Below are 16,245 nucleotides of genomic sequence, written 5' to 3' on the forward strand. Positions count from 1 at the left end.
TATGTTATTTTTTAATCCTGGTTTAATGGCATAGCTTGTTAACAGAACAGTTAGGTTATATTGATATGACATGTCACCTGACATGAAGCCATGAAGCATATTGACTGCATAAATATAAATTAGCTCTTTGGATCAGTTTTCAAATCTATATGAACATCAGTGAACAGCATTGAAGAATTTAGTAGTTCATTTGGATTTACTAATGCTGATGCCCTGGTATCAAATAAACTTGATTGGTGGTGAGGATTTGCTAAATTTAATTGATGCTGAGACAAGATCAATATCAGGTTCACCACACATGGTTGAATATACCTTCACAGGAATGCCATGAGGGTCACCAGACTGACGCAGACACTGGAGGGCAAAGCTAAAAGTTGAGATGGGGAGGGAGTTTAAGGAGATTTGGAAAGCATGTATTTTTACATAGAGTGGTAGGTGCTGGGATGTAGACCATGTGCAGGCACTTTGAATTAGAATCATGGTCAGCACGACCTGATGGGTTGAAGGATCTGTTTCATATGTGATGTTCAATGTTCAATCCCATAATAACCCCTTTTGTTCTAAACAGAACAGCCCCACTTCTCAAGTCTGTCTCTCATCTTTAGGATTAGTTTAAGGAAATCTGTTTAGCAAGCACTCTATCTGAAGCTGTTACATTTTCCCTAAAATACTGTATATAGCTGAGTACTATTTATTGGTTAAAATAGGAAGGTGGTTGGGAAACAGGTATAAGAGTACTTAAATAATATACAGTACTGTGCAAATGTCTTAGGCACCCTAGCTATGTATATATATGTGCTTAAGACTTTTGCACAGTACTGTATGTGCTTTTTAAACAGTATTTTTTTCAAATTGCTTTATTACTTGTAACAACTTCAACCCCCGCCCCCAGTGCCTGTCAGATTTTTCATTTCTTGTCTCTTTTAGAAATATGCTCTCTTGCAAACTTTAAAGAACTGAAGTTTAGTTTAGCTATCCCTCAGTGTTCAGGAGATCTATTCATCAGTGCAGATGTGGTGTTTAGGTTTTGCTTCCTTTGATTTTCTAATATACTTTTTCTGGCTTTAAGAACACAAGTGAATTTGTGAATTTGGCTTTATTTATAGTCGTGTAAATGAGAGAAATCGCTTTGTGTGCAAGGTGATTACAAAAGTCAAACTCACTTGAGTGAGAATAGCTTCTTCTCTGCCTTTAGATTTCTGAATGGATAATGAAATATACACTACTTAACTATTTTTGTGTGTTCCCTTTTTGCACTATTTATTTAATTTATTTTCATGTATATTTCTTTTTGTAATTTATAGCTTTTTTTATTGTTATGCATTGCAATATACTGTTTCCGCAAAATAACACATTTTTGTACATATGCCAGTGATACTAAGTCTGATTCTGATTCTGAAGCTCAAGTGTTACATTAGATTGTTCCAATTTACTTATGGACTACTGGGAACAAGAATTTAGAGGGAACACATGTAATTGAAACCTCCCACATTTCTCTGATCCATCTAGTCATTCCTACTATCTTGTATGTGTACAGGTTATAGGATATTATATTATGCGAGAGAAAGAATAAACCAACAGCCTCACCTTTCTGCACTGTTCTGACATTTGCTTGGATGTATCAGTCACGTGATCTCTGATGTAACAGTGTAATAGTCTATTAAAAATACTGTCACTTAAAATATGTGGCTAGTTAATATCTTAATAACTGAACCAAAAGGGCCTAACATCTTCCTGGTAAGATTTTCACAACAGGCAATATAGAATGGGTGGTTGAAAGTACACATTTCTGGTGACATAAATGGGAAATGAAGCTGGTACATATTCATCTACAGCTTCTGCACTGTCAATACTCACTTAAGCAGTCATTAAGTAGAAAAATTTGCTTTGCATCCTTTGCAGTACATATTTCAGCATGTTGTCTTCTATCAGTCAGGACTCCAATTAAAGAGATTCCTCATCTTGGTTCCAAATTAAACCAATCACTCATTACTGATGCTTTATAAACTCATATGTTCACCATTACAGTCTATAGCCACATATGTGCTGCAGTTCTCTTGGAGAATGGCCCGTCTCATCTTTATTACCTCTGCAGGGGGATCAGTCAACTGTTAACTCTTAGTTACAGACTCTTTTTACGGAAAGCATTCAATGATAGAGTTACCATAAGTTTAGTTCCTCAGGTCTTTCCATGGGGATTTTCTGATTTCCTTGTTACTGCAAAAGGAAGAAACTATTCTTACAATAGGCATAAAAATACTTCAGTGCAACAGAACTTTTTAGCACCATATGTTTATTGGTGAGGGGATGAAAAAAGTTCTTGGATGCTATGATATTTCATTCCTGCATTTTGCAGATGATGTTGTTTAATATGCACTGGGAATGCAAATGCAGTTCGTTTTTCCAGCTAAGATATGGTTGAACAATTTTAAATAGGTTTCTTCCCAGTAGGCTGTTATGCAGGTGCTGACTATGTCAATTGTTGACACAACTCAAGTCTCTCTGCTTAATAGAGAGTGCACTGTGGAGCACCAGTATGCTGGCCTTTACAAATTAGATCCAGAAATAAAAATAACAGGAGGTTAAATGTTAGCTTACTGTTTTATCGCAGTGGGGTGGGTATGGATTTGGAGAAGAACTAAAGGGATCAAAATTCATTTCAAAACTTCATGAGGAGATATTGAAAGTAATGAAAGTTGTTATACAGTATCTAATTTAACCATTTGTACTTAAGCTGGCTAAACAATTTTAATTAAGTAGTTCTCTCAGTCTTGAGCAGAATTTGTAAGCAGATAGTTTGTGAAAATGGATAATTTTTATAGTCAAGTAAACTTATAATTTTCAATACAGGAATATCTACAAACAAATTTAATTGTTCTCTGACAAAACAAGCTGAATAATTAATTATCAGCCATAGTGGAAGAAATTAGAAGTGAACAGCAAGCAAATTCCAAGTGTAGGTTTAGAAATTAAATATTTTTCCCTAAATATTTATCAGTTGCTTCCCTTGGTTTATCTCTTTTCTATATTTCATTTAAACAGCACTCATTATATTTCTATTTTAACTGGAATTCATTTATGGATTAAAAAATGAATTGATATCTTTAATACCTCAGTATTTACAGTTCATTGTGATTGGTGTGTTGACTAACTATTTACTGCTTTACAATTTCTGTTCACTTCAATTGATGCAGTTTTTTCTCTTGCAAATTGAGTGTTGGTCTTTTATTTTTATTTTTATTATTTTTGTCTTTAATTGGGTTCTTTCATGTTTCTTGCTTTGTGGCCACCTGTGAGCAAGCAAACTCAAGGTTCAATAATTTATACATTCTTTGATAATAAATGTACTTAAGTCTTGAATCTTAATCTGAGTGGGATGCTGCATATGAGAATTGTGGAAGCCATTTGAATGGAAGAATAACAATCTGGAATATTTTGTCAGTTCATTTATTACTTGTTGTTTTTGATCATCCTTAACAAGGTAAGAAAAAGAAGCTGAAAGTTGACAGCATTGTTATTTATTTAGAGATTCAGCATGGAATCGGCCTTTCTAATCCAATGAGCTGCAACACCAGCAACCCACCTATTTAACGCTAGCTTAATCACAGGACAATTCACAATGACCAATTAACCTACTCTCCGGCATATCTTGGGCTGTGAGAGGAAACCAGAGCATGTAATGGAAACCCACGCATTCATGGGGAGAACATACCAACTCCTTACAGATGGCACCAGAACTGGATTCTGAACTCTGGAACACCCTGATCTATAATAGTGTTGTGCTAACCACAATGCTACAATGGCACCACAAAAAGTATTATTGAAAGTACTTAACTTGCATTAAATAGCCCTGTGCTACATTGTCAGTTCAATAGGAATTAAGCACAATAGACTTTCTCTTTGTTGCAAAAACACAGTAATATTAATTGTGCCTTCCTCGTTCACCCTGATACAGGTTATGTGCAGAGTCTGATTAGACGTGTTGTTAACAATGTAAACATTGTAGTAAACAACCTCATCTTGAAGTACGTGGAGGATGACATTGTTTTGTCGGTCAACATTACATCAGCAGAATGTTACACAGTGGATGAGTTTTGGGATCGCGCCTTCATGGATATCTTAGGTGAGTGAAAAAGATAATTCCCTCATTTATGCTTATGTAAGGGTAAATATTCAAACCATACAAGACATTTTTAATGAAGCAAGATAATTGTAAATTCTTTATAATACCTTCTAATAACTTATAGATAGGGTGGAGTTGCTTTGGGAGGGACCAGATATTTGGATAGTCAAGGCCACCTGGCTCAAGTAATTAAAATTTGTTGTGGGGGGGGGGGGGTTGGTATCTGCAAAATGCCAGAATTAATTGACCAAAAGACCTAAGAGAGTTTTACAATTGAAGGAGTGATGTGACGGAGCAGAGTTTCTAAGATGATTCCATTTCTCTCCTTGAAAACTGTGACTGAAACATTTATTTTCAACCCTTCCCTACCTTACAACCTTTCCTTTTCACCAAGTACTGAAAACCTAGCCTTGTATTATCAGCCTAATACTTTACTATTCCAGTGTTCTTCTAGTCTTCCTCCAGTCTTCCATCTGAATCCAAAAAGAATTATAAAATTGATAAATTGTTGAACTGTGAACCGAAGCAGATCAATGCAATTGACATTTGATGTGAGTTTGAATGTGGGCAACAGTTTAAAATAATATGCAAAATAAAATGGAGATGGGAAAAGTCATCATACATGGACAAATTGGAATTTTTTTCCATTATTTTGGCATGGGGCAGATTGCTAATGTGATATAAGATTAGACCAATGATAGATCTTTGATTGTGCTTAAGAGATAATGATACATCATTACAGTCAGAAGCCATTGCGGGTTATTCTTGATCTGTAACTCTAGGTAAGCGCAAAGAAAACGTTTTCCCAACCTGCAACTTTCAATGATTTATGCACACTGATCCCCAGGTCACCTTGCGCTTGCACCCCTTTTAGAACTGTTCCCTTTATTCTATATTGTTTGTCCTAATACTTCCTTCCAAGTTGCATTACCTCACATTTTACTGCTTTAAACTTCTTCTGGCATGTATCTGCTTATTTCACCAGCTTCTGTATTGTCCTGTAATCTATCACCATCTTCTTTGTTGATGAGGCTATAATATGGCCCCTTATCAAAAGCCTTCTGGAAGTACATCTGCATGACATCAATTGCATGACCTTCCAATCGGCAAAAACATCTCCACCGCAATCTCCGTCAGCCCAAGGGCAACAAAGGGTTGTGTGCTGAGTCCCTACTCTATTCATTTTACACCTATAACTGTGTGGCTAAGTGCAGCTCCAACAACAAATTCAAGTTCACTGATGACAGCATTGTTGTGGGCCATGTCAAAGGTGGTGATGAATCAGCATACAGGGGGGAGAGTGAAGTTTTGACTGAGCGGTGTAATAACAACAACCTCTCAATGTCAGCAAGACCAAGGAACTGATTGTAGACTTCAGGAGATGGATTACTATCTCAGAGGACCTGTCCTGGATCCATCATATAAATGTCATTGCAAAGAAAGCACGACAGTCTCTCCACTTCCTTAGGAGTCTACGGAGATTTGGCATGTCATCGACGAGCTTGACAAACTGCCATGGATGTATTGTGAAAAGTGTATTAACTGGCTGCATTACGGCCTGGTATGGAAACACCAACACCATTGAGCAGAAAATTCTACAAAAGGTAGTGGATTTGGCCCAGCGCATCATGGGTAAAGCCCTCCTAACCATTGAACTACATGAAATGCTGTTGTAGAAAAGCAGCATCCATCATCCAAGATCCTCACCACCCAGGCCATGCCATCAGGTAGAAGGTACAAGTGCCTCAGGATTCACACCACCAGGTTCAAGAACAGTTACTACCCCTCAGCCATCAGTCTCTTGAACAGAAGAGGATAACTCCACTCATTCTATTTTCTGTGTTCCCACAACTAGTGGCCTCACTTTAAGGACTTTTTTATCTTGTTATTTCATGTTATCTATTGCTATTTATTTATATTTGCATATGCACAGTTTGTTGCCTTCTATGCTCTTCCTCTGTCATTGATCCTGTTACAGTCAGTGGTCTATAGATTTTCTGAGTATGCCTGGCAGTGACATACATGCACTCTGATAATATATTCTACTTTGAACTTTGAAATCTTACTTGTATCTTGTACAAAAAATCTATCGCATTGGTTAAACATGATTTTCCCTGAAATAAATCCATACTGGCTTGCCTTAATTAATACTGTTCCTTCAGGTGACTATTAATTCTGGACTGGGTAAATGTTTTTATAAGCTTTCTTACTACTGAGGTTAAATTGAGTGGTTGGTAGTTGGTGCAATTATCCCCTCTCCCTTTTTTGAACCGATACCTTCTTCTCTCATACCCAAGGGATGCACCCCATTTAGTCCGAGTAACTTTGTACTTTAAGTTCAGCCAATTTTTCTAATACATCCATGTAATCAGTTCTTTAACGAAACCAATGTCTCAGTCATCTCCTTCACTATTACTTGGAAACACCCTCTTTAATTTTAAATAATCATGTCCATCTTGAAACAACTTGAGCAGAAATTACTGAATACTAAATTACTGCCCAGAATCAGTAATTTAGCGTTTAGTAATTATGCCCCCATTTAGTACTTTAACAGTGCTCTCAGCATTCATGTGCAGGCTTCCATTATTGTCTTAAGTGTGCCCCACTCCTCCACAAACTACCCTTTTAGCATTTATGTTTAGAGGAATGTAAATTGCACAACAATTTGTGATGATGCAGAAATCGGAGTAGCTAATCCTTACTGTAAGTTGCTGGCTGATATATTCAATAATGCAGTTGTTCACATGCTTCGACTATTGGAATAGTCTTTGATTCTGGGCAGTAATTTAGTGTTTAGTAATCTTTGCTCAAGTTGTTTCAAGATGAACTCTATTACTTAAAATTGCAAATTTTAATCAATTCCATTTTTGCAAAGCAAATGTTGTATTTTAAAGCAGCCAAAAGCTTATAATCAATTATCGTTTTGGCAGAGAATATAACTTCTTAATGCCTAATAGTTGTGGAACAGCAAGAGGCTTGAGAGATATGGATAGACAGGATGTTTTCATCATTTTTTTAGATGAATTTTTTTTTACATTCTGCAATTCGTATGGTAATTTACATATTTTCCTATATATCCCTCTGTTAATTTATCTGTTCAGCTTTTAAGCCACTTGCAAATGAGATTTTGTTCTCGGGGCTAAATAGTTGTGTGGATTCTGCTTATTTAATTTCTGGCTTTCTTTTGTGTTTTTTCTCTTATTGTTTCACATTCATTTTCTTCCTCTTACCTCCTACTTACGAAATAAGTCCCATAACAAACATCATAATAGACGGAATTTATCAGATACATTCAATAAAGTTTTTGTAAAATATGGAATGTTTTACTTTTTAAATAATTATACTTGGTATATTTAGCGTATTTTAAATTATTTGACTATGAAAATGTCAAAATATCAATGTAGTCAGATTTCTAGTTAATGATTTTATAATCCCCCAGCAGGTATGTTGAAATCGTGTTAAATAAAATAAATATTTTCCAACAAAATATTTATCCTAAATTATGCAATAAGACTTGTTAACATGTTCCAGTGATATTTTAAAATGATACACACAGTAGATGTAAATGTTCACATTGAATGTGTCAAATTTCTATTTTGGCCAATTATGCACTGTTTACTGTCTTCATTTAGCTCCAGAATTGGTATTGAGGAAGGTGATCAACTTTACCGATTGTACGGTTTGTCTGGACAAGCGAAATGCAAGTGGAAAGATTGAGTTTTACCAGGATCCTTTGCTCTACAAGTGTTCCTTCTGTACGAGGTTGCACTTCACTTACGACAACCTCAACTCTAAAATTCCATCAGTTATTAAGGTATGCTTTTAAGAGGGTTTTCTAAAATGGGGGTAACAACTTTTCAGTGAATCAGACTAAATTACTGATGGATGATTATAGTACATTGTAAGTTGATGTTATTGATTAAGTTGGAAAGTTATAGTTGCGGAATGGTTATGTCATAGCCTTTGATCCCCTAACTAAAGCCAATGTTTTTAAACATTCGCTGATCAAATAGTTCAAAATTTATAGCTGATGAAGTTAAATTCAGGAAATTATATTAATCTGAAATAAAAACTGGAATCACTGATGGTGACCATGAAACAGCTGGTATGCTGTAAAAACTCATCTGGTTTACTGAAGTACTGTAGGGTAGAAAATTTGGCCTCTTGCCCTGATCTAGCACAATGCACTTGAGTATTACCTTAGCCCCTTTAGAAGAGGTGCTTTGGCAACAATTGCACAAAATGTGCAATGACAACACTCAAAATGCTGGTGGAATTCAATGGGTCAGGCAGCATCTATGGAAAGAAATGGATAGCCAACATTTCTGTTTGAGAGCCTTGTCAGGACTGACAAGTCAACATTTTGGTTGGAGACCATTTGTTAGACTCATCCTTTTCTCTCTGTAGCTGCTGCCTGACCTGCTGGGTTCCTTCAACATTTTGTGTGATGCTTCAGATTCCTAGCATTTGTAGCTTATCTTGTGCCTCTAGAATGTGCTATAATTAAAGTTAAGGTCAGAAGGAAGGATGTTTTATTGGTAATTGTACAGTTCCATTTAGAACTTCTCAAATAATGAAGTAGTCTTTGCTGATAATGCACCAGGTTATGGACAATATCTGACTTAGGCTGATAAATGACAAGCAGTGTTTGCGTTATCAAATGCCAACCAATGAGGGTGGTTCTAACCACCCATTGTTAACATTCAGTGACATGCCATTCTGAATCTCCCACCATCAGTATATCAAATTTATTAGAAACTTAACTGGACCAGCCAAATTAATTGCATGGCTGGGATTCCTGCAGCAAAAATTTGATATTCTGACAACCTACTCGACTTCCACCAATATGAGGCATTACATTCTCAGATTTCTGGATAAATATAACACCAGTGTAATTATGAGAGCAAACATAATGAAGCAACTTCGTTCATCTGTCCATTTACACAGAAATATGATTAAAATGGTGGAAGTCTTCAACACAGTTGGTGCTAATATAATTGGGTTTAAAGAGACGACCACTGAATAATGCAGATCTAGATAAATGTGACTTTTTTGGGTCAAAGTTAGAGAACAACTTTCAGGGATTTTTTCCAGAAATGCTAAATAATTATATAACGTGCGAGAATGAAATAAATCAGTATTTTGTCTTTTGCACCATCTTGTTGAAATAGCTTAAACTTGTTTTTAAACATATGTTGATGATAAGCAATTGCAAATACAAACTTGTTATGAGAAGTTTGTAAACCAAGAAAAGGATATGTTATGGATGACAGTGGTACTTTATTAATTACTTACACCGGTGAGACTAGGCAGTGAATTATTAATTTCAATTGTGGAGCTCTTCCATTGCATCAGCATTGTTGATTGTCAGTCCCTGGGCTGTGCTGTTTGTTCCATTTTAGGAAGTCACCCCCACCCCCCAGCATGCCACAGGGTAGTTGATTGGACAATGGGACTGTCACAATACAGACAGCATTGTCTACTGGCAGAATGGGTTTTACAATGATGGCGCCTGTCCATGTGCTCAACAGATGTCAAAGGTGTTACTATTACTTAAAATTTGTGAATTTTGATGAGCACATTTGAGAACAATTCTTTATAAAGGGAATGTTATGTCATTTTTGTTCAGCATCTACAATACTCTCACAAGAACAACTGAAAGCAATGAAACTATCTTAATCAAATATAGTTATACTTATCTGCTTTATGCCTTTCATTCATTTTAATGGGGATTGTTCTGTTGGTGCCCGATTTAGTCTGGTACAAGCTCTGTGAGCAGATATTCCAGCGTGACATCTGGGAAACCTGGAAATATTTGCACGGACCTGCACGGTTTATGAGGAGTTGGCTGGTGTAGCATTGGGATAGTTCAGATGCTGCTATTGGCTTAGCTCCATGCCATTGCTGGAATCCAGAATTTCTGTGGTATTTAAAAAAAAAACAAGCAGCTGGAGGCACTCAGTGGTCAGGGTGCATCTGTGAAGGGAAGGGAATAGCGATATTTTGTATTGATCACCCAACATAGTGTCTTCTCCTCTGCCATCAGATTTCTGAATGGTCCATGTACCTAAAAATGTTTTCTTGCTATTCCTCTTTTGCAAATAAAAAATAAACAAATGGTTGTTTCTCTGACTGGAGGTCTGTGACTAGTGGTGTGCTGCAGGGATTGGTAAGGGTCCATTGTAGTTTGTCATGCATATCAACGCTCTGGATGGTAATGTGGGAAACTAGATCAGCAAATTTGTGGATGACACCAAGACTGCGTGTGTGTAGTGAGCAGCGAAGAAGACTATCAGAGTTTACAGTGGGATCTGGATGAGCTGGAAAATGGGCTGAAAAATAGCAGATGGAATTTAATATAGACAATTGTGAGGTGTTGCACTTTGGGAAGACCAACCAGGGTTGGTCTAACATGGTAAGTGGTTAAGGTAGAGTGCAGTATAGCAGAGGGATCTCCGAATATAGATCCATAATTCCTTGAAGTGGGGACATAAGTAGATGGGATCATAAAGCTTTTCGGCACTTTGGCCTTCGTAAATCAATGTATTGAGTAAACATAAGACCATAAGAAATAGCAGGAGTTGGCTATCTGGCCTGTTGAGCCTGCTCCGCCATTCAATTAGATCATGGCTGATCTGGCCATGGACTCATCTCCACCTACCTACCTTTCCCCCATAATCTTTAATTCCTCTACTATGCAAAAACCTATCCAACCTTGTCTTAAATATATTTACTGAAGTAGCCTCCACAGCTTCATTGGGCAGAGAATTCCACATATATTGGTGTTGGGATATTATGTTGAAATCGTATAAGATGTTGGTGAAGGCTAATTTGGAGGATTGTGTGCTGTTTGGGTTACTCACCTACAGAAAGGATTAAATAAGGTTGAAAGAATACTTAGAAAATTAACAAGGATGTTGCTGGGGCTTGAGGATCTGAGTTATAGGGAAAGGTTGAATAGATTAGGACTTTATTCTCCAGAAGTACAAGATTGAGGGGAGATTTGATAAAGGTTTACAAGATTATGAGGGGTATAGATAGGGTAAATGCAAGCAGTCCTTTTCCACTGAGGTTGAGTGAGACAACAATGAGAGGTCACATGTTAAGGGAGAAAGGTGAAATGTCTAAGGGGAATATGAGGGGAAACAACTTCACTCAAAAGGTGGAGATTGTGTGGAACGAGCTGCCAGTGCAAGTGATGAATGCTGGGTTGATTTCAACGTTAAAGAGAAATTTGGATAGGTACATGGATGGGAGGGGCATGTAGGGCTATGTTCCAGGTACAGATTGATGGCACTAGGCAGATTAATGGCTCAACACAGACTAGATGGGCCAAAGGGCCTGTTTCCATTCTGTTGTGTTCTTTGACTCTATTGTAACTTGTTTTTTTACGTCTTGCACTGTACTGCTGCCACAAAACATGTCAGTGATAGTAAACCAGATTCTGATTCTGCTGCTTGACTCACTGAGTTCCTGTAGCAGCTCGTTCTTTGTTCCCCAGATTCCAGCATCTGCAGTCTCTCATGCTCCTTCAGGATTCATATGTAAGTGCCAGGTTTAGTGCTGGTGTGGAGCTGAGAAGTACAGCATAGAAATAGGCCCTTTGGTCTGTCTTGTCCATGCCAATCAACCTACACCGGAGCCATAGCCCTCCATACCCTTACCATCCATGTACCAATCCACACTTTGCTTAAACGTTGAAATTGAGCTCACATGCACCACTTGTGTTGGCAGCTTGTTCCACATACTCATGACCTTCTGAATAAAGAAGCTTCCACTCATGTTCCCCTAAACTTTTCACCTTTCACCCTTAACCCATGGCCTTTGATTGTAGTCCCACCCAACCTCAGTGGAAAAAGCTTGCTTGCATTTACTCTACTTATACCCCTCATAATTTTGTGTACCTCTCTCAAATCTCCTGTCAATCTTCTACGTTCTAAGGAATAAAGTCTAAACCTATTCAATCTTATAACTCAGGTCCTCTAGACCCTTGTAAATTTTCTCTATACTCTTTCAACCTTATTTACATCTTTCCTGTAGGTGAGTGACCAAAACTGAATATGACACTCAATATGGTACTTAATATATTCAAAACTGAATATGGTTGGTGTTCCAAAAGTGCAACAATTCACACTTTTTTGTGCATTAAATTCCACCTGCCATTTTTCAGCCCATTTTACCAACTGATCCAAATCCTGCTGCAAGTCATGATGACCTTCCTCACTGTGTCCACCACACCCCCAATCTTGGTGTCATCCGCAAATTTGTTGATCTAGTTAACCACATTATCTTCCAGATCGTTGATATAGACAATGGACCCACACTGATCCCTGAGGCACTGCATTAGTCAGTCTTCCAGACAGAGAGGCAACCATCGACTACCACTCTCTGGCTTCTTCCACAAAGCCAATGCCCAATCCATTTTCCTACCTCATCTTGAATGCCGAGAGACTGAACCTTCTTGACCAACCTCGCATGCAGGATCCTGTCAAATGTCTTGCTAAAGTCCATGTAGATAACATCCACGGCCTTGTCTTGCCTTCATTTACTTTCTTGGTAACTTTCTTGAAAAACTGTAAGATTGGCTAGACATGACCCACCACACATGAAGCCATGCTGACAATCCTTAATCAGTCCTTGTCTATATATCCAGTCCCTTAGAATACCTTCCAATAACTTTCGCACGATTGTCAGATTCACCAGCTTATAATTACCTGGTTTATGTTTAGAGCCTTTTTTAACAGCAGAACAACATTTGCTATCATTCAATCCTCTGGTATCACTTCTTTCGCTAAGGATGGTTTAACTATCTCTGCCAGGGCCCAGGCAATTTCTGCATTTGCCTCCTGTAGGGTCTGAGGGAGCACCTTGTCAGGCCCTGGGGATCTGTCCACCTTGATTTGCCTCAGGACAGCAAACACTTCCTCTGTAACCTATATAGGGTCCATGAATTTGATGCTGCTTTGCCTCAGTTCTATAGCCTCTGTGTCCGCCTCTTGAGTAAATACAGATGCAAAAAATATATTTATGACCTCCCCCCATCTCTTTTGGCTCCATGCATTGATTTCCATTCTGATCTTCCAGAGGACCAATTTTGACCCTTGCAATCCTTTTGCTCTTAACACATTTGTAAAATTCCTTAGGACTCTCCTTCACCTTGTCTTGTCTGGCAATCTCATGCCGTCTTTTAGCCTTCCTGATTTCTTATACTCCATAAGTACCTCATTTGTTTCCACCTGCCTATACCTGCTATGCACCTCCTTTTTTTTTCTTAACCAGGGCCTCAACAGCTCTTGAAAACCAAGGTTTCCTACACTTGTTATCTTTACCTTTTACTCTGATAGGCACATTCAAGCGTTGTACTCTCAAAATGTCGCTTCTCCATGGAACTGGCTGTGAACAGAATGAAACTGCAGGTAGTAAATGCCCCATCACACTCAGATTCCCCTTCAGCATTTGAAACCATTTCAAAAAACACTGCTATTCAGAATGCTAAAGCAACTGGAGCATTTGTCAAACAACTAACTCTCAATTGTTTTGATAATCAATGTCCACATCTCTAGAAAACCTAAATGCACATAACACTCCACCTATCTCAAAGTTACTCTTATGATCAGCAATCACCCTGCTTATTTGAATGCAGTTCTCTTAGTTTTTTATATTTTAAAAAAGCTCTAAGAAGGGAAAAGATGAAATATGAGGGCAGACTAGTCAATGATATAAAGCAGGACACCAAAACTTTTTTTTGTCAGTTATATAAAGAGTAAAAGGGAGGGGACAGTTGATATTGGACCACTGGACAATGATGTTGGTGAGGTAGTAATGGGAGACAAAGAAATGGCAGATAACTTAATGAGTACTTTGCAACAGTCTTCACTGTGGAAGACACAAGCAGTGTGCCAGACATCTGTGAGTGTCAGGGAGCAGGAGTGAGTACCATTGCTATTACAAAGGATATGTTACCTGGACCAGATGAACTACATCCCAGAGTCTTGAGAGAGGTTGCTGAAGAGGTTGTGGTTGCATTGGTCATGATCTTTCAAGAATCACTTGATTCTGGCATGGTCCCGGAGGACTGGAAGATTCCAAATGTTACTCCACTCTTTAAGAAGGGAGGAAGGCAAAAGAAAGGGATTTATATGTCAGTTAGCTTAACCTCAGTGGGAAAGTGTTGGAGTCTTTTATTAAGGATGAGGTCTTGGGCTACTTGGAGACTAATGATAAAATAACTTAAAGTCAGCATGGCTTCTGTAAAGGGAAATATTGCTTGACAAATCTGTCAGAGTTCTTCAAGGAAGTAACAAGTAGGGGGACAAAGGAGAGGCAGTGGATGGCATTTATTTGGATTTTCAGAAGGCATTTGATAAGGTGCCACACATGAGACTGCATAACAAGATAAAATCCCATGGCATTACAGAAAAGATAGGCATGGATCGCGGAATGTCTTTTCTGGTTGGCTGCCAGTGATTAGTGGTGTTCCTCAGGGGTCAGTATTGGGACCACTACTTTTCACATTGTTTGTCAGTGATTTAGATAATGGAATTGATGGCTTTGTAGCAAAGATGATACGAAGATAAGTGGAGTGGTGGGTAGTGCTAAGGAAGCAATGTGATTGTAGCAGAACTTAGACAAATTAGAAGAATGGGCAGAAAAGTGGCAGATGGAATACAGTGCTGGGAAACGTATGATAATGCATTTTGGTGAAAGGAATAATAGTGCAGACTATTATCTAAATGGGCAAAAAATTCAAACATCAGAGGTGCAGAGAGACTTTAGGAGTCCTCATGCAAGACTCCCAGAAGGTTAATTTACTGGTTCAGTCTGTGGAAAAGAAGGCAAATGCAATGTTGGTATTCATTTCAAGGGGAATAGAATATGAAAGCAAGGAGATAATGCTGAGGCTTTATAAGACACTAGTCAGGTCGCACTTGGAGTATTTTCAACAGTTTTGGGGCCCATATCTCAGAAAGGATGTGTTGTCATTGGAGAGAGTCCAGAGGAGGTTCACAAGAATGATTCTGGGAATGAAGGGGTTAACATATGAGGAGCATTTGGCAGTTTTTGTCCGGTACTCACTGGAATCTAGAAGAATGCTGGGGGCGTGGGCAGGATTTCATTGAAACCTACCGAATGTTGAAAGGCAAACAACAGGAATTCTGCAGGTGCTGGAAATTCAAGCAACACACATCAAAGTTGCTGGTGAACGCAGCAGGCCAGGCAGCATCTGTAGGAAGAGGTGCAGTCGACGTTTCAGGCCGAGACCCAAGTCCTGAAGAAGGGTCTCGGCCTGAAACGTCGACTGCACCTCTTCCTACAGATGCTGCCTGGCCTGCTGCGTTCACCAGCAACTTTGATGATTGTTGAAAGGACTAGATAAGGTGGATGTGCAGTGGATATTTCCTATTGCGGGGGTATCCTGAACTAGAGAACACAGCCTCAGATTCAAGGGGAGACCTTTGAGAATTGAGGTAAGGAGGAGTTTTTTTTTTAGCCAGAGTACAGTGAATCTGTGGAATGCTCTGCCACAGATACTGGACACCAAATCTGTGGGTATATTTAAGGCAGAAGTTGATAGTTTTTGATTGGTCAGGGCATCAAAGGATATGGCGAGAAGGCAGGTGTATGGGGTTGAACAGAATCTGGGATCAGCCATGATGGAATGGGGGAGTGGACTCGATGGGCTGAATGGCCTAATTTTTGCACTTATGTCTTATGGTCTTACAACATTCCCCAGCTCATGTACTGAAACAGAAACAAAAAACCCAGCCTTTTCATCTCTGTACGACATTTTCTCTCCCCTTTTCCTCTGAGCTTCATAGATTATTGAAGCCATCCACCAGTCTTCAGTGTCCTTCCATACTCTCTTTTCTTTTCCTGTCCTGTTCTGTTTTCTCTGTAATCCTCAGCAATATTACTCCCATCCTTAGCTCTCAGTGTCAGTTCTCTAACTCCTTGTCCCTTCATCCATTTCTACTGAATCCAACTAAATACTCTCAAATTTTCACGTTTCAAGGCATTACCCTTATCAAGGACACTTTTGTCAGAAAACTTGTCCCAATCCACACTTTCATTTTAATGGATCATTTTTGATACCGTCAAAATTGGCCTTTCTCTAAGCTAGA

The 16,245-nt window shown here is 38.5% G+C and overlaps 1 protein-coding gene across 15 annotated transcripts in view; it reads left to right on the forward strand.

Annotated features, from left to right (window-relative positions):
• Positions 1-16,245, forward strand: part of LOC140197714 (intermembrane lipid transfer protein VPS13B-like) — a 1,066,299-nt gene that overhangs the window by 77,665 nt on the left and 972,389 nt on the right. For all 15 annotated transcript variants that reach the window (XR_011886009.1, XM_072258131.1, XM_072258103.1 and 12 more), the window contains exons 5-6: positions 3,956-4,123; positions 7,756-7,937. Coding sequence is in view for 14 of the 15 variants with exons in the window: in XM_072258131.1 (XP_072114232.1) it covers positions 3,956-4,123; positions 7,756-7,937 (350 nt within the window). In the remaining variant the exon portion in view is untranslated. The remainder of the gene's footprint in view (positions 1-3,955; positions 4,124-7,755; positions 7,938-16,245) is intronic.

This window comes from Mobula birostris, chromosome 1 (genome assembly GCF_030028105.1).
Source record: "Mobula birostris isolate sMobBir1 chromosome 1, sMobBir1.hap1, whole genome shotgun sequence".
Classification (NCBI taxonomy): domain Eukaryota; kingdom Metazoa; phylum Chordata; class Chondrichthyes; order Myliobatiformes; family Myliobatidae; genus Mobula; species Mobula birostris.